Source organism: Miniopterus schreibersii (genome assembly GCF_964146895.1).
Source record: "Miniopterus schreibersii genome assembly, chromosome: 19".
In the NCBI taxonomy this organism is placed as follows: domain Eukaryota; kingdom Metazoa; phylum Chordata; class Mammalia; order Chiroptera; family Miniopteridae; genus Miniopterus; species Miniopterus schreibersii.
The window spans coordinates 26838794-26864003 of record NC_138119.1 but is presented as its reverse complement, the minus strand read 5'-3'; the positions used below and the strand labels follow the sequence as shown (position 1 = coordinate 26864003).

The following is a 25210-nucleotide window of genomic DNA, read 5'->3' as shown; positions in this document are numbered from 1 at the left end:
TTAATCAGAATTCTCCAGGGAGGGAATTGTCCCCCAGCCTAATCCAGGTTCAACAGGTGTGGTGCCCTTCATGACCTCTCCAACTCCGAAGCCCCACCAGCCTTTCATGCCCACTCACTTAACAGTGCCTTTTAACAAAAAGGCCTGGGCCTGGAAAACTGTGCAGGTCTGTTCCTCAGCGAGTATCTTAAATCGCCCTTCTCATCATTAATGTAGTTGCTTTGGGGAAGACACAGCTGCCCACTTCCCCATACCCAGTGCCCAAGTTCCCCAGCACAACATCCAAGCCAAAGGGTGAGCCACACACATCAGGAGCTTCTTGGCCAGTTTTGACTCAACTGTGTCCTTCAGTGTTTCATCTCTAATTTATCAAATCTGTCACCACTAAGAATAGAGAAGGGGACTCATTACTACTGTGACCATTTTCTGTGCCGCTGCGAGTGAGTCATACTCTCCCTGAGTCTGTTTCCTTATTTGTGAGTTAAGAGGGTTGAAACTGAATGACCTCTCTGATCCCACTGGGCTGTCCAGTAGGTTTACTTATCATGAGCTGCTATATGCCCCCAAATCACCCCCCTTCCTCCCCACCACACCACACGTAGGAGGTCAGTGTGCTGGGCCTCTCATTTTTACAACCAGTCTGGAGGTGAGACTAATGCAGATGAGATGTTGGAACTCACTAGACTTTGCAGCTCGTGGGAAGCCAAATAATCCACTACCCAAATGCCATACCTTGAGGCAGGTAAGGTAGCCTTAGCCCCAAAATGTAGGTAGGAAAACTGTAATCCAGAAAGGCTAAATGCGATGAACAAGGTTCCCAGCTGTCCTAATAGGTGACACCAAGAGGACTAGAAGCCAAATCTCCAGTTTCCTCACACTGACCTCCCCCAACACCACCACAATTGTTACGAAAAGGCCTTATTTCAGATGCAAGCCAAAGCTTTAAAAAAAGCTAAATGTGAAATCAAGTGTTCGCAGAAGCAAATTGTAGCTGTAGCCACTTAATATTTGTATCATTATTTATGATCAAGAGATGGCAGTAAGAGCCTTGATGTTATACCTTTTTCCAACTAATGATGTTTTTACTACCTGCAATCTAGTTCATGAATCTGGAAATCAGAAGCCACGTCAGGGGCATTCACAATTAACGGTAAAAGAGTTCCAACCCAGCAAACACAGTGCCTGGGGAGAAGCTCTCTGCTCTGTCGACCTACAAGATGATCTTGTCACATTTACATATGTGTTTATAGCTCTGTCAACATTTAACAAGAGCCCGTGGAAGCCGAAGAATGGTTCTATTTATGAGAAAAACTTCAACGACATTGCTATAAATAGTAAATGGTTTAATTTAAAAACCCAAGTGGTTTTTAAAAGTTAAATTTCATTTCCCATATGTGTGTATAAGAAGCTCTTTTAGGTTGAAATACTTCATTTGAATTATCTAAGCCAAAATGATCATATTTTCCTCACTAACATAAAATTTTCTAGAAATGTGTTCACAGAGGAAAATTTTCCCAACATGTACTAAAATTCACATTTAGGAATCCCAACATTCACTCTAGGGGTGATTTTGTTCTTGTAAATGATCAGTCGCGACTCATTTAATCCCCCTACAAAATCCACACAAGCCACCTGGAGAATTATTCCTTGGGATTTTAAAGTCTATTAAAACACACCACGCAGATAAAATCAGGGGTTGTTCTGAGTCTAGAGCATCTGAATTGAATCAGCTCCCCTTCCCTGGAAGGAGAAGCGGTAGGCACAGCAGTTGGGTTCTCACAGAGGAAGGAGCTCCAGCCCTCGCCCACTGCTGGCACTGATCTGAAAGCAGAGATTCATCATATGCCACCAGCAAGACACAGAGTCGCTGGCCAGGCCTTGCTATCCTGGCAGGGAGCTGACTGTTCCTCCTAACCGTCCCAAGACTGAATCCCACTCACCATTTAACCCTTAGAGTATATCTTGCCTGACTCAGCCTCCAGATGGCATCCTGAATTACCCACCCAGTTAACAAGCAGCCCAGCCAGGCTGACACCTCTGGGACCCTCTCTAATCTCAGGCAGTGAGGGCCCACTGCAGCCTGAAGCTGAAGACTTGCCAGATGAACTGCTTTATCTTAATCCATCTGGAGCACGAAAATTAGAACGATTCCCGTAGGACACAAACTGGATAAGAATCTGACGGTTGCCTTTGCGATGGCTTGACATCCTGGCTTCTTCAAAGGAAGAAATCACTTTATCCAGCCCAGAGGCCCCCTTCCTGCTACAACACGTCCCAGGCACCCAGGCGCTGACTGTTTAAGCACGTCCTGATTCTAACACATCTACAGGGCATTTATCTTCCTTTAATTCCTTCCATTGCCTGCAGGACTAACAATCCAAAGCAGTGTAATCCAGTAACAACACTACTCCTCTTAGCTACATCCTATCTGGGCAAAGTCAGGCAAGGGAAGGAATAGACAACCGAATGCCACTACGTCACCTCCCAAACTCAGTTTAGCAAAGGAACAACTCATTTTTCCCCAACATTTACCCCCACCCTCAAAAATAAAATAAATACATAAATAAATAAATAAATAAATAAATAAATAAACAAACAAACAAACAAACACGCAAGCACACTTGGGGGGAAATAGCATCCTTTTGCTAGGAGTTAATTAAAATGAAACCATCAAAGGTCAGCAACAGACAATAGAAAGTCCCCATAACTGGAATAATCAATAGGCAGACATTCAGCAAATGCATACAGAGTGAAAGATTCAGCAATACAGTGGCGATGCATGCCCGTTTCTGCAGCCCCACCACCCCTGAGCCAGTGGCATGCACTCCACGTGAAGTAAGAAGGAAGCCTTTGGTCTCTTCCAACCTCATTCACTGACATGCAGAACCTCTGGGCCTCCAGAGGCAGGAACAGTGGGAAAGACAGCTATCAAGCATGCGCCCTCTGTTCCAGACACCAGTCATGCTAGCTCCCACCCCTTAATTATTTTTCTGTTGACCACCCATATTTAATTCAGCTTTAAAGACATGACAACAAGGTCTGAGATTTGAGAGATGTACCTGACTCTCTCTCCCCTCCAGGGGTGGTGGAATCTGATCAGCAAAAGCAATCTTCCCTGGATCACCCATAAAGGCACTAACCTCATCCACGTTCTCAAAAGCGTTGATGACATCGTATGGCAAACAGGACAGAAGGTCAATCACAAACCACGTCTTCAGATAGTTCATGCGGATGAGTTTGGGGTCGGAAATCACCTCCCCAGCTGGTCCAACAAAAGTGGTATGAAAATTCAACACAATGTCCACCAGAAAGATGACATCCACGATGCTATCCACAACCAGCCAGGCCACATTGTTCTGCCTGGTTTTAAAGGAGACATTGTAAGGGACCAAGATGGCTGTGTAGAAGGTTAAAATCAAGATGATCCAATCCCACGTGGTCTTAAACACACAGTAATGTAAGATGATGTGAGGGGGAGTCTTTGGTGCCTCTTGCTTGTATTGGGGAAGGATGTCTGAGCCCAGCTGCAGGACCTGCACAGAAAAACACGGCGAAGAGAGAACTAAGTTAGGATTTAATGGCAAGCATCTGTCACTGACAAATCATCATGATGCTCCAGGTGGGTCACCAGGTGCAAGAACAGATACTAGAGGAGTATGGGAAAAGGGAATTGAAATTTATAATATAATTAATCACAATGAAACAATGGCAAACTATTATTTGGCTTATTATGTGCCAAGCATTGTAATAAATACTTCACACACATTTATTATCTCAAGTATAAATACAACCTCCTTTATTAGCCCATAACTTTTCTAGGTGACAAGTGAGAAACTGAGGCTCAAGAGAATTAAATAACTTAATAAATATTTATTGTTCTGTGCCTGGAACTGTTCTAGACACCGGACACATAGTCATGAAGGAAACAGCATGATTCCTGCTCTTGTGGTGCTCGGTCTAATAGGCAAATCAAGATATTTCCAATTGTGGTAAGAGCTAAATAAGAAGTGGCGTAGAACACAAAGTGATTTGATAGAATGTGACTTGAGGATTAGGGGAGGGCGAGTGTTTGAACTAAAATCTGAATGACAACAAGAAACCAGCCATTCAAACTTATATGGAAAAATTATGCCAGGCAGACAGTATAACTGGGGTAATGATCCCAGAGGAGGACAAGCTGGGTATTTGTAGGAAAAGAAAGATGTCTGGTGTGACTGAAACACACTAAATGGGGGGTGGGGGGGTGGATGCTAGATGAGTTCAGAAGGGAAGCAGAAACCAAGCCATGCAAGACCTGCTGGGCCATGGGGAGGCACTGGATTTTATTCTCAGTACGTCTGAGTATAACTGGAGGGTTTTAAGCAACAGAATAATTCAATGCAGGTTTATAAAAGATCACCCTGACCGCTGCATAAATAATGAATTGAGGCAGAGGATTAGAGGAAAGAACAGAATCCGGAAACTTATTATAACACCCTGAGAAAAAGGTGGCGTGATGGAGAAAACTAGTCCAATTTTGGATATATTTTTGAAATAAAACCAGCTGAACTTGCTGATGGCTTGGAAATTAAGAATATAGAGCAACGAAAGGTACTCATTACTTTATTCTAAAAACCCTGAATGCTGATTGGCCCAGAGCAGGCACTCCAGCACTGTTTTTAAGTGAATAAATGAACTTCAAGGTCATGCAGGAAAGGTGGAACCAGGATCCCAAACTAGGTCCAGCTGGATTAAAACCATGCCGTTTCACACGGAGGCTGCATTTTCCTAAACGAGTTTCTAATGAAGCAGTTTCAGCGAAGGAAGAGGTCTAGAGAAGATTGGTTCCAAACAAGTGTCACAAATAGGTTTCACTTCAAAAGGCAAAAAGCTATGTCTTCAGAGACTAGGCCGCGCTGGAAGGTACCCCCACCCCAGCCCAGCTGCTCTTCTGTGCCGCTTACAGATTCTTATAAATCTTTAGGTGAAACTTCCTCTTGTGCCATAGGAACTTATCTTTCCCTCCAGAGGTTAAAGGCCCGTTAGTGAATATAAGGTAATCTGAATATCCCTGCTCTCACTACAGGTGGTCCCAGGCCTTAAAAGGTGACCCTTCCAAGAAATAAAAAACAAAAAGCTAGAAATCCGGCATGTCCAGTGCAGTCTTTGGGTATGGGAATTGTTTCTACCCTTCCCACCAGTGCACAGAGCTCTTCTAGACTTGGGGTTTTAATAGCTCTCCTCATGAAAAGAACTTATACAAGAGTGATTAATGAAGCTTGGACCCTGAGACCTCAGGCAGGAAAAGGGATTGGCCTGTAAGAGTAAAGCAAATGAAATTAAATGAACGGGACTCCTGCTTCTGGAAAGACAGAGTAGATGTACTTCTGCCTAATCCTCCACCTAAGTACAACTAAAAGCCCTGGACATTACATATAAAACACATGTAAGAAGACTCTGAAAGGTATAGAGGAGAGCAAACTGACTGGGAATGACACAGTGGTGAGCTCACTGGGTTCTCCTTTTGCCTCATATAGACCCAGACTTAGAGCTGAAGATTCCAGCAGCCTGGAAACACCAAGGGGTACACACAAAAAAGAGCCCTAACAAAAGCCCACTCTCTCTAGCACAAGAACTAGGAGAGGGGCAGTCTCACAAGATAGGAAACCTTTAGACAATAACCACTTTACTATAGCCAAACACTACAAAAAAAGATCGAGGTCCCACTGCAACCCAGGCCAGCAAAGGCTACTAGGAAGCCCAGCTTTCCCACTTCTCGAGGCTGTAATGAAGCACCCAACCTCGTTCGCCTCCCTACCAGGGGTAGTGACAGAGAAGGCAGGGGGGTAATGAGGCGTCCCTCCCCCTCCGCACAGGGGTGGGGTCAGAAGAGGTCTAATGGAGAGTCGTGATTTTCATCACTGCCCAGCAGTAATAAGGCCACCACCACCCCAGCCCAAGGAGGTATCAATGTAAGCTTAGCAGGGAGCCAGAGCTCTCTCTCTCACCCAGCAAGAAGAGCCCCCCTCTGGTGCCATAAAGGCTGAATTGGAAACCTGGACCTCTAACCTAACCTGGCAGAAATGAGGGGATGCCTACCCCTTTCTTTGCCATATCTGTATCAAAGGAAGCCACTTTCCAAAAAAAAAAAAGTTTAAATAAGATCCAGAGTCTCAGACATACTATCATACATTATATCTCAAATACCCAGGTTTCCATTAGGAATCACTCATTATAAAAAGAACCAGGGAAATATCAAACTGAATGAAAAACAGACAATCCATGGATGCCAACACCAAGAGGACAAAGACATCAGAAATATGTAACAAAGATTTTAAAGTAGCCGTCACAAAAATGCTTGAGTGCCCAATTTTGGACACACTTGAAACAAATGAAAAAACAGAGAATCTTAGCCAAGAAAGAGAAAATGTAAAGATGAGCCAAACAAAAATTTCAAAATCAAATAATACAATAACTAATTTTTCAAATTTAATGTATAGGCTCAACAGCTGAATGGAGAAGACAGAGGAAAGAATCAATGACAAAACAACAGAAATTACTCAATCTGAACAACAGAGAGAAAATGGCAATTACATAATAATAAAAGGGTTAAGTCACCAAGAAAACACAGTAATCTTAATGTGTATGCACAGAACAAAAGAGCCCCAACATATGCAAAGTAAAAATTAATAGAACTGAAAGTAGAAATAGACAAATTCACACACTCTTCTCTCAACCTTCCATAGAACAACTAGACAGAAAATAAGCCCCTTAAGAACTTAACAACACCATCAACCAACAGGATTTATTCAACATTTATAAATCACTCCACCCAACAAGAGCAGGGTGCACATTCTTTTCAAGTGCATGTAGAACATTTTCCATATACTAGTCCGTAAAATAAACCTTAACAAATTTAACAGAATCGAAACCACACAGAGTGTCTTCTCTGACTAAAATGGAATCAAACTAGTAATCAATAACAGAAAGGTAACAGGAAAATATCCAAACATTTGGAAACTAAACACACTTCTAAATAATCCATGAGCCAAAGGAGAAGTGCCAAGGGAAATTTAAAAGTACACTGAACTCAATGAGAATGAAAATAACAACATATCAAAATTTGAAGGATGCTGCTAAAGCAGCACTGAAAGGGAAATGTATAGCACTAAATGTTTACCCAGGAAAAGAGAAAAAAATCTTAAATCCATGACATTCACTCCCACCTCAAACACCTATTTTAAAAAGAGCAAAATAAATATAAAGCAAGCAAAGGGAATAAAGTTAAAAGCAGAAATCACTGAAATTGAAAACAGAAAAACAGAGAAAGTCAGTGAGCTCTGAAAAAATCAAGAAAATAAAATAAAAATAATATTGACAAACATGTAGCAAGACTGGAAAAGGGAAAAAAAAGAGAGAAAATACAAATTACCAATATCAGGAAAGAGGCATGGGATGTGATTATAAACCCTGGAGATATCAAAAAAATAAAAAGGGAATGCTACAAACAGCGCTACACACATACATTCGACTACTTAGATGGAATGGTTCTTGAAAAACACAAACTACCATAATTCATAGAACTATAAACTATTAAGAAAACTGAATTAGTAATTTTAAAACACCCAAAAATTAAATCTTCAGGTCCAGGTGATTTTAATGGACACTGGTAGCAAAATTTAAAGAGGCATTAACAGCAATTCTACACAATTGCTTCCAGAAAATGGAAACAGAGGGAATAGTTCTCAGTTCATTTTGTGAAGCTGATACTACCCTGATTCCAAAACCAGAGAAAGCAGTACAAAAAAAGAAAACTACAATCTGGTATCTCTCATAAACACAGAAGCAAATCCATAACAAATAGAAAACAAAATTCAATAATGTATAAAAAGATGATCACGTGACGTGTATTCCAAGGGTGTAAGGCTGATTCAAAATTCAAAAATCGATCAATGTAATTTGCCATATTAACAGGCTAAGGAAGGATAATCACATGTCCATATCAATTGATGTAGAAAAAGCATTTAACAAAATTCAACAATTCATGATTAAAAACAAAACAAAACTCCCAGAAAAACAGGAAAAGAGAGGAACTTCTTAAACTTGATAAAGAGCATCTACAAAAAAACACCCAACAAAACAAAACAAAAACAAAAACGAAACCTAAAGCATCCTATTTCATGGCAAAAGACTAAAGGCTTTCCCCCTAAGATCAAGAAAAAGCAAGATACAAGCTTTCACTACTTTTATTCAGTATAGTACTGCCACTGTGATAAGGCAAAAAAGGAAATAAAAAGCAATCAGATCAGGAAGGAAGACACTACGGTATCCCTATTTTCAAACAACATAGTGGTGTAGGTAGAATATACTAAGGAATCTACATATAAACTTCTAGAACTAATAAGTGAGTTCAGCAAGGTCTCACAACACAAGGTAAACATACAAAAATCATTGTATTTCTACATACTAGGAAGTGAACAACAAAATTACAGAATACCACTTGTGATTTTTTTTAAAAACCCACTTAGGTGCAAATATAACAAAACATAAACAGGACTTATATGCTAAAAACAACCAAACGCTGATAAAAGAGATCAAAGAAGATATAAATAAATGAAGAGGCATGTTGTGTTGGTAAATTAGAAGATTCAACATACTAAATTCTCTCCAAATTGATATATAGGTTTAGCACAATTTCTATCGAAATGCCAACAATAGCTTTTGCAGATATACAAAAATTATTCTGAAATTCATATGGAAAGGCAAAGGAACTGGAATAGCTAAAAACAATTTTGAAAAAGAAAAATAAAGTGGGAGGAATCAGTCTAGCTAATTTCAAGATTTGATATATAGCTACAGTAATTAATACTGTGTGGTATTGACAGAAGAACAGACTCATAGATTAATTGAAAAGAACAGAGAACCCAGAAATAGATCCACACAAATACACCCATCTGATTTTTTACAGTGATGCAAAAAAGCAATTCAATGGCAGTTCCGTGGAGAAAAGAAGATTCATAGGCAAAAAAAAGAGAACCTCAATATGTCTCATACCCTATATAAAAATTATCTCAAAATGCATTGAGAACTTAAATGTAAAACTACAAAACTTTTAGAAGAAAAAAATATAGGAAAAATCCCCAGGATCTAGAGCTAGGCAAAATGTTCTTAGACTTGACACCAAAAGCATAACCCATAAAAGAAAAAACTGATAAAATGGACCTCATCAAAATTTAAAACTTTTGCTCTGCAGAAGACTGTTAGGAAGATAAAAAGACAACCTATGGCTTAGAAAAAATATTTGCAAACCACATATCCAATGAAGAAAAAGCATCTAGAATATATAATTTACTATATGTGATTTCAAAACTCAACAATGAAAAAAACAAACAGTCCATGAGAAAAGGTGGAAGACAAATAAACAAATATGTCACCCAAGAGGATATACCGATAGCAAATAACATATGAAATGATGTTCAGCATCGTTAGTCGTTAGGAAATGCCAAGTAAAACTACAATGAGCCATCACTACATACCTATCAGAATGGCTACAATAAAAAATCATGACAATGCAAATGCTGGTGAGAATTCAGATAAACTAGATCATTCAGATACTGCTAGTGGAAATAGAAAATGGTACAGCCACTGAAGAAAAGAGTTGTGTTGCCTATTAAGCAACTAAATACACAGCTACCACATGACCCAGCAATTACACTCCTGAAAATTTATCCCAGAAAAATGGAAACTTATGTTCTCACACAAAAACCTGTGCATGAATGTTTACAGCAGCTTTATTCATAATAGCCAAAAACTGGAAACTGAGATGTCCTTCAACAAATAAATGGTTAAACAAACCATGGTATGTCCATACCATAGAATGTTACTCAGCAAGTTAAAGAGTTTAAACTGCTGATACATGCAACAACCTGGATGAATCTCCAGGGACTGAAATTTATATAACATTTTAGAAATTTATAAAAACTTCCATTTACATAACATCCTTGAAATGACAAAATTATAGAAATAGGGATTAAATGAATGGTTGCCAAGGGCTTAAGGGAGGGGAGCAGGAAGGAAGTAGGTATAGCTATAAAAAGGCAACAAGAGATATTCTCAGGGTGATGGAAATGTTCTATATCTTTTGGTTGTTGTTAATCTTCACCCAAGGATATTTCTTCCATTGCTTTTTCAGAGAGAGAGAGTGCAAGGGAGGAGGGGAGAGAGGGAGAGAGAGAGAGAAAAAATCATTGTAAGAAATTGGACCTCGAGCATGAGCCCCAACCAGAAGCAGGGAGGGAACCCAAAACCCAGGTACATGCCCTTCTCCAAGAATAGAACCCGAGACCCTTCAGCACTCAGGCCAATGCTCTAACCACTGAGCAACACCAGCCAGGGCAGAAACGTTCTATATCTTGACTCTACCAATGTAAGTATCTTGGTTGTGATATTAGACTACAGTTTTGCAGGAAACTACCATCAGGGGAAACTGGAAAAAGAGCATATGAAATCTCTTTCTATTATTTCTTATAGCTGCATGTGAATCTAGTTATCTCACAATAAGTTTAATTTTTAAAAATTGACTGAATACAGATGAATTACAAGCATTGTAAGGAAGGGGTCCAGGAACTCAACTAAGGAAAAGGCAGGGGAAAGGCAAGGGAGTTATTTAGGGGGTATCATATGTTTGCAAAATACAGTCTGAATGGTAAGACTATTCAGCAGGAACTCAAAAGAACACACAAGGAGGCAGCCACCTGCTGATTGCACACCAAAGGCCCCTGGAACTCCATGGCTCTTGGTAACAAGCCCTCAGGGGGAAATGCCCTTTCAGAGGAAAGTGTCTGTCCCTGTGACAGTTTGATACAATCCACAATTATTTCTAGGTGGATTTCCCATTCTGATGCTTTCCAGGACACTGTGAGGCCCAGCCTGAGTCAATAGTGTCTCCATACCTCCCCAAAATGCCAGGCTGACCACAGACTCTTCCCCCTGCCGCGATTCCTACATGTGTTGAGAGGGGGTTGACAGAGGTGCTAGGCTACACAGGGATGTTGGGGACTGGTATTAAGTTTCTCTCTTCCTTCCTCTGGGATGCAATGCAGCCTTTTACACTGAAACCATAAGGCATCTGCATTCTGGGAGCAGACCTGGATGCTAGGATAGTTGATGGGGATAAATGTGACAGATTCTCTTTCTAAATCTTCATATTAAAGGCTACAAATGATTCCGATAAGGCAAAGCATTTATAGTCTGGCTTGAGATCCTATATATTTCACCCTCACATTTACTCTTTAGCAACTATCTATGGAAAACAGATGATGGAAATTCCACGGAGTGGGTTCTTCATTACAGAGAAACAACATTCTTTAAAAAATTCCCCGACCAAGAGTATTCTGTATCCAGTTAACTATCTGACTCCAACAGTCTTTTCAGAGCACAGTGACAAGTGACTAATTTGTTGATGAGAAAGGTTCCAGTGAGACTGACACCTTCCTCTTCAGAAGCCTGTGTGGGAATGGATTCAGACCAGACAGGAGCTCGGCGACTGCTATTTTCAGGAGGGGACACTTTCTTAGGGTGATTCAGAACATCGTTATCTGGAAAATGGTTGGTGTCCTCCAAAGTAAGGAAGTCTCTGCACACAAAGTCCAGAGATGGCATACCGACCTTTGTCCAGCAATAAGGAATCTGTCTTATGGTAGATGCTCAGTGATACTTCAAAAGCTTTGCTGAGAAACAGCTTCACCAGACGTGGAGACAGAATGACCCGGTGGAGTGGTCCTGGTGACCACAGCATGGTCAGTCCTCTCCTCCACCTCTTTTCTGTCACTTATCAGTATGAGCATGTGCTTTTGAACTCTCCAGTTTGACTCATCTTGTAGACTGGAAGCTTCCAAAGGCAGACAGCTGGCAGCCCTTCCAGAATGTACTTCCTAAGAGTGGGCCTGTATCTGTCCTCTACACACATCAGCCTGGGAGTCCCCCAAATTCAGATACTACTTCCTTCACCCAGCGTAATGTCGCTAGTTCACCCTCTCAGTGTGCCTCCCCCTACAACACCCACTCCCAGGCTCTGCCCACAGGAAACGCTCCTTACAGGCCATTACTGATGAAGCCATTACTGAGAAGGGTGAGTTCAGAGCATAGGGTAGGATCGGGCTTTTGGTAGGAGGTGGGCCTTCCTCCTACCAAATGACAAGTGACAAATGAATATTCATCTTAAGACTGATTCTGGAAGGAAAACAGAGTTAGGGCTTCGCCCTGGATGAATAGGAAAATCAGGCTGATGACCACGTTTCCCTAACACTCTTATTTCCAAAGTTCTCAACTGTATTTTTGCATCCTATAACCACCCTGTCAGAGGGCTCTACAGATGGGAAAATGGAGGTTCAGTGAGGCAGACTGACTCACCCTGAGTCATACCAGGGGTGAGTAAGCAGAAAGCTGGGAGCGCAAGCCAGGCTGCCAGCTCCAGGCCTTCAAATCTTTCCTAATCTATTGTACAGCCTGAATTACCTTTCATGGCCCATGACATACATCACCACGTCTCACACAACCTCATGAGATGGGAAGGCTGGCGCTTTTCTTATTTTACAAATTGGAGAAAAAGCCAGAATGTAAATTGTTTGCTCATAGTCACATTGTAGATGACAAAATAACACCTTAAATCCAAGCCAAATGTCCTAATTCAATGCTTTTCTTCTATTGTATACTGACTCTTGATTAAGCACCGCTTTTGCATAGGACCTCTGAATGATGGCAACATGCCGTCCTGTCACCTTCTGAAACTGGCTTCTGGTTGACGGCAGCATCTCCCATGTGGACCTTCTTCAGACTTTCCAGCCACACTGGCCAGAGCCTGTCTCTCTGAAGAGTAACTACCCCAGTCCCCAAGCCACACCTAGATACATGAAGAAAGAAGCAGAACCAAACCACACCTGGACCCTTCTCACCCAGAAACCCTTCTGAGTCAAGTGAGGGTCACCATGGAAAGTGATTTTTGCTGAAGTGGATCAGAGACTATAATATTTCACTCTAAGTTCTTGAGTGCTGTTTTCTGCTACACCTCACCCTTGGCTCATGTTTTTGCCCTATGAATCACTGATAAAACAGAACCAGATAAAAGTTTCAATAGAGGAAGGCCCACCTCCTACTAAAAGCCAGTTCCTCCTGCGTGCTCTGAACCTCACCCGTCTCCCCCTCAAGTGCTTTACACTCCCCACCCCACGATTCCCTCTTGATTACATTCATCAACCTCACCTTGGTCACAGCATCATTCCATCATTATCTTTAGACATTAGTCAACTTCCCTTCCTCGCTAAGCTCCTTTTACTGTTCCTCATTGTAGCCAGACTTCTTTTGAAAGAGTAGACTAAACACATGTCCACTTTCCCCGCTCCAATCATGTTCTACACACTCCAATCTGACTATGACCTCCACTCTCTAATGAAATAGCTATTGTCAATATCACCAATGATCTCAATGTGGCTAAATCCAATGCACTCTTCCATCCTGATCTAACTCACCCCCTCAGTAGTTTCTTAATAGATTTTAAACATCTTCCTTCTTAAAACACACTTTTTGCTTGGCTGCCTTAATGCCACTCTCTTCTGGCTGGAACCACAAAGGTATGCAGTTCAGATCTCCCTCCAAGAAAACCTCTAGAACTAATCCATCAGTGAGTTTTGTTGCTTCTGCCACATGTAACTCAGGACCCTGTCACTACTCTCCAACTTAGTTCTACAACTCTGTCCAGTATACCACCTCCTCTCACTGCAGCATGGCCACAGCTTCCCAACCTCTCCTTCCTCAGACTCATGCACCAAACAGCAACTTTTATCAATCATTCGCTTCCCTGATCAAGATCCTCCAGCTTGTTACAGTGAACTTCAAATAAGACCAACATTCTTGCTGTGACCTTACCTGAGACCTTCACCTTCTCTCCAACCACTCCACTCCACTGGCTTTCTGCACAAAAACCAAAGCTCTTTTCCCACCTTGGAGGAGCTCAAAATGTTCCTTCCCTGCATGAATGGGTTCTTGGCAAGCTTAGGTCTTGGCGTAAGTGTTGTCTCCTCATAGAGGTTTTTCCTTACCACCTCCTCTACCCTCTACCACCTCCCTTCCTCTGTTATATTTTATCATATCACCAGGTTTGTTCCTTTTATAGCATTCATCAGGAATTAAAATAATACATGTATCTGTTTTTTCACTTGCTTACAGATGTCTCTTCCACTAGATTGTAAGCTCCATGAAGGCAGGGTGTTTGTCTTCTCACCACCACATACTCAGTCCTTAGCAGAGTGCCTGGCACTTAACAAAAGCCATTTGAATAAATGAATGATTTGCTGAGCAAATTCTTGACAAAAATATAATATCAAGAATATTCTTAGAATACTGTAATAACCATGAGAAACAAGAGAGAATGTGTTATATCTTAAAGCTATATTCCAATTATATGTGCTGTCATGAATAAATAAAAATAAAAAACAGAGTCTACATATACATTATAAATGTTTCCAGCAGATGCCCTTCCCCAGGTATTACAGCATGGGTTATCATTTATTGAGTGCTTACTGTATGCCCTACCCTGAGCTAGTGGGCCCTTTACATGCATTTAATCCTCACAACTCTATGAGTTACTATCATCCATATTTTACTATGAAGAAACTGAGGTTTGGGGGAATAATGTAAATTGCCCAAGGCTGCAAAAGTTTTAAGTAGTACAGCCAGTGTTGAAAATCTTGTCAAGTTTCATGCCAGAGTCCACACTTTTAACTCCCTATGTTCTTCTGCCAGGTTCTGGGCTGAGTATTTTATATGCAAAATACAATTTAATCATCACAAAAAAACATGTGAAGTAGATACTGGTGTTTATTTTATAGATAAGAAGAATGATTCTACGGAGGCAAAGTGGCCCAAAACCACAAAGCTAATTAAGTGGTGAAGCTGAACTTCAAACCCAAATCTGATTCGAAAGCCCACAGTCTAAACCAGTACTAACCGATGGGAATGTCATGCAGGCCACAATGTGAGTCACACATGTAATTTCAAAGTTTCTAGTAGCCACATAAAAAGGTAAGAAGAAGATACAGATGAAATTAATTTTAACAATATATTAACCCAATAATTTAACCCAATATATCTAAGATATTATCACTTCAACATGTAATCAATATATAAATTAGTGAGATATTCTACATCCCTTTTTTCATGCTGGGTTTGAAATCCGACGTGTATGCCGGAACTTACTACACCTCTCAATTCAGAGGAGCCACACCTCAACTGCTCAACAGTCCCATGCAGCCAGGGCTCACTGTACTCAACAGCACGAGTCTAAACCATGATGCTACCCTGCGCCATAGACTATCCTGAACACACTTACCCAAATGAAAGAATTTCTTTCAAAAGGAGGTCTGGAATGGATGAACCAACTATCCACACACCAGACAATAAACTATGGATTAAAAAGTGTGAACCACAGACATGTGTGTACATGTAGATGTGAGCAAGGCGGACAGGTGGGAAAAGGGAAGGTCTCCATGCCTCAGTTTCATCACCTGAGAAATGAAGACAATGCTATTTATACCAGGTAAGTACTGGGAAGGTCAAATAAGAAAACAGATATAGATATGAGCATGTATATGTATAAATCTATAAATTTGTCTTGTAAATGGTTAAGCAGCATTCAAACACCAGTATTTTGGGCAAGTAAAGAAAAAGATTGTTTCAGAAAATTCTGGGTGAGAATCAGGAAGGCTCCAGTAATAAGCTCATGGAATACATCCTTTATACTTAACAGCTTTGGTTTGCTCAAGGATCAGTTACCAAGAGTGATAGAACTGAAAAGGCCTGGAAAGAAAAGAAGACTGATGAAATTCATTGATTTGAGAAAAAAGACAAAATAGCTTCAGAGACCCATCAATTCTATGGACTCTCAAGTGCTTTAATAACAACAACCATGAACTCTTGAACACCAAAAGTTACCCACAAGGATCCAAAGATCCCAGAGTTTAGAACAGAAGAGAGATGTGCAAACAAACTACTAAAATACAATGCAACAAGTGGTAAGGAATGCCTGCATAAAAATAGTTTAAGAGCAGAGAAAAAGAGACAAAGAATTGACTCAGGTAATCAGTAAAAACATCAATGTAAGATGATTGTCAAGCTCTCCCTTGAAGGATGGCCCACAGAGAGACAAAACTCAGGCAGACAGTGTGTGCAGGGCTTGGACATGTTGAGGAGGTGATGCAAGAGCTCAGTGTGGGAGCAGCTCTGTGTGGGGGAAACCTGATGTTGTATGCTTTCTGTTATTGTTGTGTTTTAAGGGTGTCTAGAGAGGGCAAAGTTGAGAAATAAAGTTCAATATAACGGAGGGGGCAGGCACGCCTTGATATGCCCTTTAAGCAAAAGGAAGAATCTGAAGTGAGGGATGTTCATAATCATTGCTCTGTGTGCAGGTGTCAGTGTGGAAGAAAGACCAGAAGAGGCAAGTCTGAAAGCACAAGGAGGTCTGCTACGAGACACTGCAGGACTCCAGGAAATAGAGGATATGCGGGCTTGAACTGGGAGCAGCATTGGACAAGTTGTGGGCAAACTCTAATGTCTTCATGGGAGCCTGAAGACCTGGCCAATCCACCGTGGCCAGGATGGGCCCTAACAAGTTTCAGAGGAGCCAGCAGCCTCAAGATCACTGTCTCATGTGGATTTACAGCCATCATTGCTCTGAATGGTGGCTGCAGAAGAACCCAGAGTCACACAAAGAGAACTTCCTCTTTGAGAGTGGCCTCTGGGTACTCAACACTTCACCCACCAAACTGGCTTCACTGACCATTTAAGGACAGATATGGGCCACAAACACCGCCATCCACCACAACTGCCTCAGGGTTCCTCTCTCTGTGGTCGAGAGAAACCTTGGTTCTCTAAACCCTTTACTCCAGGCACAACCCCTCCCTCAGCACCTATATGTGCATCTCTTTCCCCTTTCCCAAGTACAACTCCAAAAACCTCCCCTGCTTAGAAATAATGTGGGATTTTATGACTACAAAGTGAGGAAAAACTCAGTCCCAGCCAGGAAAAGCATATTCAAAGAAAAGGAGAGAGCTGGATATTAAAGAGGCTGAGAATGACACTCTAGTCACAAAATAAAGCTTGATTTGGGGTTGCAGACATGCCGAGCTAAACAATTGCTTAATTCCTGTCATACACACCCTTCTCCATAAACCAGGCAGGCTCTATTTTTAGCACTTTTTCCATGATGCATTTATTCTTTAATGGCAGAGATAAAGACAGTGGGAAACAAAGCATTAACCCATATATTTTATGCCACAGTTGAGTGCCCACACACATGACATCTTCACAAAATATAAGCCCATACTGAAATGCAATTGGGCAACAATAATCTTGGTTTCTTCCCATTTTACTGAGAAATGCGTAGGTTGTATTCTTTTCACTTTTTATTTTAAAATCATCAGCTCCATTTATAAAATTTGAGTATTGAGAATGAGTGATGAGGTTGTCACAGAAACGTTTACATCATTATCAAATCAGCAACAAATAGTTGTCGATTATCCATGACCAAGGCGGACAACTTTCGTGAGGGGAGGAAGGGTAAGTTAACGTGAAAGGAAATCAACATTTATGGACGACTTACTAAGTGTAAGGCCCTGAACTAGGAGCTTGCTTCCTTCTTCGTTCATTTAATGAACATTTTTCAAGCGCTTACTAAGTGCTGGTGGTGTGTTCAATGGTAGGCATGTAGAAGAATCGAGAGACCCTGCTCCTGCCTTCATGGACCTCCTTCATCTGTTGGAGGCGAATATTAATATGAATATTAGCACTCCAGGCGCATGAGTGCTCAGCGAGGAATTTGTACATGAAAAGAGGGCTTCTGAAGGGGAAGCCTGCTGGCCTGGGGTGGGGCCGGGCTGCTGGGAAGACCTTGCAGGGGAGGTGTGATGTCCACACTGAGCCTTGAAAAATGGGTAGGAACTTGCCCAGCCACCAGAAGGAGTGAAAGCTTGCAGGCATTGGAAGGGCGAGTTCCAAGGCTCAGGGGCAAGAGAGGGTTTGACAAGCGCGAGTGCCACCTGGCTGACACCGAGAGTGAGCAGAAAGCTGTGGGGGAGGCTGGAGAGGAGAGCTGGATCTGCTAAGTCACGAAGTAAAATGTAAATGTATCCAAAGAAATAACAACATGACGTTAAAGGATGTTGCAGCAGAGAGTAAATGAGAGGAGGCTTGACTTTTAAAGCACCATAAATCCTCGCACGGTCCTTCAGGGTAGGTGGGATCCCTCTTTCACGAGGATGAGGAATGGTGAGTGACGTTAAGTAACTTTCATAAAGTCACACAGCTGGAACGTGGTAATGGTTTGGAGGCGGATTCGGGTCAGTCTGACTCCTAATCTCCTTCCCTTCCCACTACATCACCCTGTCTCTAAGGAAACAAACAAATAAAAAAGCTGCAGAAAATCCTCAAGCCTCATTTGAGCTGACCGTCTATAACTTTTTCACCAAAATCAAGGGCAAAGTTGATCCCGGGCATCACTGAACATTTGAGTTCTCTCTTGCCTGGCTTGAGTATACAAAGTTTATTAAAATACAAGAAACAGATATACACAACGGCCCTCCTAGAAATAAGGCTGGGAATCCCCCAACAAGGCCCCAGACCTCAGACGAGAGGGGGCTGCCAGAAGGACCACGGCCCCGAGTGCACAGGAAGCGACCAGGCCCAGGCCGGGCTGCAGGGATGGAAGGCGACGGGAAGGCCATTAGTCCAGCCCTCTTCCCAAGCTCACCTTCACTGTGCCATCCAGTGGTCATCCAAAGCCCCTCCGGTACTGACCAACTTCCTACCCACTAGCACAGCCTCTTCCTATTGCCACAGTCCTGAGTATTTCAAGTCTCTTTATGAGAAGCAAGGTGAACTCAAAACCCAGGTACTTATGCAGAAGCTCCTGTTGCCAAAGATACTTTTCTCTCCAAAGAACGAGAATGCTGGGTGGGTAGTGAAGCGCCACGGAAGAGCTGTCACCTTTCCTGAGTCTAAAAAGCCAAATAAAGTCAACACCCAAAAAGCAAAAAAAAAAAAAGTAGAGCAGGAAACCTCAATTCCAAGGCATGGAGAGCCTGTTTCTAGGACAAAGGACTACAACTTTGTTCACATACAACCCAGCAGCCTCTCGGGGGATTCTGGCCTGTGGGACCAGGAAACCAGGGACCCTGACAGCCTGGACATACGACCCACCTTCCGCTCTCCCTCGGGAGAGGGCAGGGCACCTGCTCATCACCTGGGCATTCAGGAGCAGGCTGGCGGTGCACATGCTCATCAAGGAAACTTCCGTTCCCTGCATCTGTGTCCAGCCACCTGCAGAGGTGGCGGGCTCAGCGCCACCTCGTGTCCTCAGGCTTGTCCTACTGAGGGGGCCGTGGCAGTACCCCTGCCAGGGCTGGGAGGCCTCCTCTGTAGTTATCCCATCAGACCCTTGTGCAGGTCATAAAAACAGATGTTCTTTACAAATCAATTAAAATGTTAAAACTTGAGACTGAGTAAAACAATCGATAGCACTGAATATTGGTAATAGTGAGAGAAGCAATCGGCACCTGGAATGAGGTAGCCAGTGTGCGCTCGTAGAACCTAATTGAGTGAACTTTGGCAGTTTTCACCCAGTTTTAAGTGTTCAAACCCTGACTTCTTAATTCCATTCCAGTAATCTCTCATTTTCACACTAGCACAAGTATTTAGAGAGCTAACAGTCAACCAAGTGGACTAAGCAATATAGTAAGCTGTCCATTAATACCAAACACACCGAGATGCTGTTTAAAAATTAAAACAAACATTTAAAAAGAAAATTTAAGAAAAATTGAAGTTCAAAACCTCAGGTTCCAGGAATATAACAGGAACTCAGTAGGGGCTGAAACCAAAGAGCCCAGGAATTTTTCACAAGAAGGGGTCATCAGCCCTGGTGGGTTTGGCTCAGTGGTTAGAGAACTGGCCAGCAGACCAAAGGGTCTCAGGTTCGATTCCAGGTTAAGAGCATGTACCTGGATTGCATGTTAAAAATATATCAATGTAATCAATAGGAGAACAAAAATAGAATGTCTACCTTTCAAATCAATACAAAGAAATGAAATTGAACACAAATCAGTAAAGGGAGGCAGGGAAAAAAGAAGAGAGCATGTGAGGAAGGAAAAAAAGAAAAGAGGTCAGAGACAGAAAACACAAAATTAGATACCAGAAAGAAGCCCTAATATATCAGCAAGAGCAATAAAAACAAGCTTACTACACTCTCACAAAAAGATAGGCACTCTCACGTTGTCGTTAGGAACAGGGTATCTGAAGCCAGGCTGAATGTGAATGCTGATTCCACCACTTACTATGTGTGCTTCAATTTCAAGGTCTGTACAATAGTAATTCCCACCTTACAGGGCCATTAGATGAATCTTTTAATGTAACTTATATGTGTTTAATACTATGCTTTCATACTATTAGAGAGGTACAGAGTTTAAATGCTCTGTAAGAGTTAGATGTTGTTGACGTTCTAGATATATGTGGACTAAGATACACAGAAAGTTGTAAAATAAGGGACAGAAAAAATATGCCAGGCAAATACCAAGTCAAAGAAAGTGAGAATATAAAGAAAAGTATCAATTAGAGCAAAGTTTTTTATACAGATAAAGAATATTAATAAATCATAAAAGGAATAATCCACTAGAAAAGACGAATAACCTAGGAGAAAAATAGGCAAAGGATATGAAAAGGAAATACACACAAGAAGGGATCTGAGGCTAATAAACATTTAAAAAATCAAACCTCACTAGTAATCAGGGTAAGGTAAATCCAAGTGAAATACTCTCACCCATCAGATTGGGAAAGTTATAGAATTCTAACATTACTGGGTGGCAACAAGCATGTGGGAAATGGATGATCCTCTCATACACTGCTGGTAAGAGTGTAAACAGTACACACCTTTACAGTAAAAAACAAAGACCTCAACTAACAAATGGACAAAAGACATGAGCAGGCATTTCACCAAAGAGGACATGTAGTTAGAAAACAAGCTCATGAAAAGATGTTAAGCAACTCTAGCCACTAATAAAATGCAAATTAAGACCACAATGAGATATTATTACATGCTTCTTAGAGTGGTTAAAATTTTTTTAAAAGTGTCAATACAAATGCTGGCAAGGATAAAGGAAACTGGATCTCTCCTACTTTACTGGTGGGACTGTAAAATGACACAACCAACTAGAGCTGGCAAAGAGTTTGGCAGCTTCCTATAAAACTAAATATACACTCACATGCATACACAAACACACACACACATATCATACTTACAGGCATTCATCTCAGAGAAGTGAAAATCTATGTTCACACAAACATTTGAATGTTCATAGCAGTTTTATTCATATAGCTAAAGACTGGAAATACCCAACTATCCTTTAATGGGTGAATGGTGAAACAAACTGTGGTGTATCCACACAATGGACAAAGGAACGAATCATTGCCACATACTGAGTGGATCTCAAAGATAGGACACTGGTGAAAGCTAATCTCAAAAGGTTCATTCTATACCATTCTATTTAGGTAAAATTCTCACGTTACCAGAATTCTAGAGACCGAGAACAAATGAATGGTTTCCAGGGGATAGGGAAAGGATGTGGATGTGACTGTAAAGGGGATATAAAGTTCCTTGGTGGTGATGGAACAGGTCTGGATTTTGGTGGTGGTAGTGGTGGTTACCCAAAGCTATACATGAAATAAAACTGCAAAGAACTACACACACTTCAACACAAATGAGTGCATATAAAAACTGATGAAATCTGAATATTGTCTTTAGTTTAATTAACAATATTCTACACCTGTCAGTTTCCTGGTCTTGATATGATCCTATAGTTATATAAGATGTTACCCTTGAGGGAAGCTGGGTGAAGGGTACAGGACTCTCAGCACTAGTTTTGCAGCTTTCTGTGAGTCTATAATTATTTTAAAATAAAGAGCTTTCAAAAATAAATGTTGGCTATAAAATGCAAGTTGTAAAATATCAGTGTGATATAATTTGTGTAAATACATTAAAAACACATAATCATACTGTATATGTTCTACAGATAAATACGTAAGTAATAAAAATATTAAAAATTCAGTAGCAAGCAGACACATAACTGGTGATTATTTCTGGGAATAACTCCTAAGAGGACCTAAATTTTACCTGTAATATTTTAATTTTTAAAAAAGAATCCAAAGTGAGAAACTAACGTTTATTGTCTAGACAATATAAATAAATGACTGCTGGTCAAATTACTCTCTACTATTCTGAGAGCTTGAAATATTTCTAAATTAAAACCAACAATACACATACAAGAAGATTCACTGAAGCATTCTCTGTAAATGCCCGAGATTAGTAACCACCTGAATATCCATCAGCAGGGGGATAGCTAAGTAGGTTTGGATACGGTCATGCAAAGGAGTACAAAATCTCCATTAAAAAGAATAAAGGGGCCCTGACCAGCATGGCTCAGCTGGTTGGGCATCGTGCCATGCACCAAAAGGTGGCCAGTTCCCAGTCAGGCACACTCCTGGGTTGCGGGCTCGATCCCCGGTAGGGGGTGTGCAGGAGGCAGTTGATCCATGTAGTGCTGTTACATCAACATGTCTCTCTCTCTCTCTCCTCCTCCCTCTCCCTCTCTCCATCTCCTTTCTGCTCTAAAAATCAATTAAAAATCTTTTAAAAAAAATAATAATAATAAAGGGGATATGTGCTCTTAGGAAAGCACCCCAAATATACCAGTAAGTGGGGGGGAAAGCAAACTGGAAAATAATGTTTACCGTATGACCCACATTTCTGTTTTAAAAATCAATGTAAATCCTACATACAAATACTTGTAATTAAACACATGCTGTTACAAGTAGTTACTTCTAAGAAACAGTGAGCTTATCACTTTCTACTTTATATACCTCTATCTTTTAAAATCTGATCAAGAACCTGTTTTATTTCTGAAACTTCAGAAAGTTTTTTAAAAAGGATTTAAAGAACCAGAAGTCAAAACGTAGTCTTAAACTAATGTTGTTGGGCATTTGCTATGTGCCAGGATGCTGGCACTCAGGATCCTCCTTGAGCCTCATTAATCTATGGGGCATGTGCTCATCTGAACCGACGGCCTCCCTTTGAGAGAAGTAAGAGGAGGAAACGGAAGCTCTTCGATGGGAAATGACCTGCCCCACATCGCACAGCTAAATAAGTTGTCAAATGAGTTGTAACCTGGAATGCTGTTCCGGCCCATTAGTCTTGTCATCTCCATGAGAAACAGAAGCACACGCGGCAGCTACCAGATCTCCTTGTAAAGGTGACGAGCTGCGGGCAGGGCAGCACTTAGTGCCCCCGCCCCACACCCGACAGGGCTGAATGTAAGTGCCTGTGCCCGGCCACCACAACTGCATACCTCAGTGTATGTCTCGACCTGACTCCTTTAGAGGGAAGAAGTGAGAGGATGTGACAGAAAAGGTGGTTTCCCTCCACGTCTTCCCCACAGCCATTCCTTGGAGAGAGGGGCTGGCACTAGAGTGGTCCCAGCCAGACCAAACCCCAGCAGGGTCACTCCTGCCTGAAGGCCACAGAGAGACTCACACACCGGCCACAACTTCCTCCCTATCAAGGCAGAATGAGTTACAGTGACGAGGTGGTGGCAGACTCAGAGCTGTACCCTCTCCGATCCTGCTCCCAGAAAGGATTCCCTGCCCAGCTGCAGCTGTGCAGTTAGTGGACAGGCTCCTGGTAGCTTCCGAAGGGACAGAGACCTAAGCTTTCCAGGGAAGCCCCTGCCAATAACTGGACAAGGAAGGGGCTGAGTCCCTACACAGGACTCCTCTAGCTGGCCATCTCTGCTGCAGAGCCCCCTGGAGGAATGGCAGGGCCTCTGTCAGATCTGCACTGAAACAGCTAATCACAAGACTAGAATACTTCCCCCCCACACACCTTACCACCACATCACCAAGGGCCTATTTACTCAAGTTTCTTTTACCCAGTACATCCTGTCCAGCTTTCAACAGAAAGTTGCAAGGCATACTAACAGGCAAAAACACAATTTGAAGAGGCAGAGCTAGCAACAGAACCAGACCCAGACATTGAGGGATGTTGGAATTATCTGAGCAGGAATTTAAAACAATTATGATTAATAGGCTAAGGGCTCTAATGGAAAAAGTAACACACAAAAACCAGATAGTGTAAGCAGAGAGATGGAAATTCTAAGAAAGAACCAAACGGGAAAAGTAGAGCTCAAAGACTCTGTAACAGAAATGAAGAATGACTTTAGGGGCTCATTAGTAGACCAAACAGATCAGGAAAAATATCTCTGAGCTTGAGGGTATGTCAACAGAAACCTCCAAAACTGAAATGCAAAGAGAAAAAGTGCACCCCAAAATAGAACAGAATATCCAAGAACTATGGGACAACTACAAAAGATGTTAAGATACAGGTAATGGAAATACCAGAGGAAGGAGAGAGAAACAGAAGAAATATTTGAAGCAATAATGACTGAGAATTCTCTAAATTCATGTCAGACACCAAACTACAGATCCAGGAAGCTCACAGAACACCAAGCAGGATAAATGACAAAAAAGAAAAAGAAGTCACACAAACAAACAAATAAGGAACAGGAGGAAGGAATTAAGAATAGTTTGTTATAAGGTGCTTGCAGCATAGCGTTATTTGAAAGTAGACCTGGATTAGTTGTGTAAATGTCTATTGTAAACTCTAGGGCAATCACTAAAAAAAAACAAGTATAATTGATACGCTAGGAAAGGAGTGAAAACAGAGTCATATAAAATGCTTAATTAAAACCCCTAAAAGCAGAAAAAGAGTGGAAGACAAAATAGGAACAAAGAACAAGGGCAACAAATAGAAAATAACTAATATGGTAGATATTAATCCAGCTGTACCAATAATCTCTTTAAACATCACTCTAAACATCAATAGTCTAAATATGCCAATCAAGACAGAGATTGTCAAAGTGGATCAAAAAAACAAGACTCAATTATATGTTGTCTGTAAGAAACCCACTTGAAATATAAATACACATCTAGGTTAAAATAAAAGGATGGAGGAATATATACCATGCTAACACTAATCAAAAGAAAGCGAGAGTAGCTATATTAATTTCTCACAGACCAGACTTCAGAGCAAGAAGAGTTGTCAGGCATAACGAATGGCATTACATAATGAAAAAGGGGTCAG

General features: G+C 41.4%; 1 protein-coding gene across 2 annotated transcripts in view; it reads right to left on the bottom strand.

Annotated features, from left to right (window-relative positions):
* KCNH1 (potassium voltage-gated channel subfamily H member 1) overlaps positions 1-25210 on the bottom strand; it is a gene marked incomplete at both ends in the record, with an annotated part of 265348 nt that overhangs the window by 193057 nt on the left and 47081 nt on the right. The window contains one exon of one of the 2 annotated variants that reach the window (XM_081121280.1): positions 3060-3533. In XM_081121280.1, coding sequence (XP_080977406.1) covers positions 3060-3533 — 474 coding nt within the window. The remainder of the gene's footprint in view (positions 1-3059; positions 3534-25210) is intronic. The other variant, XM_081121281.1, reaches the window with a different exon arrangement.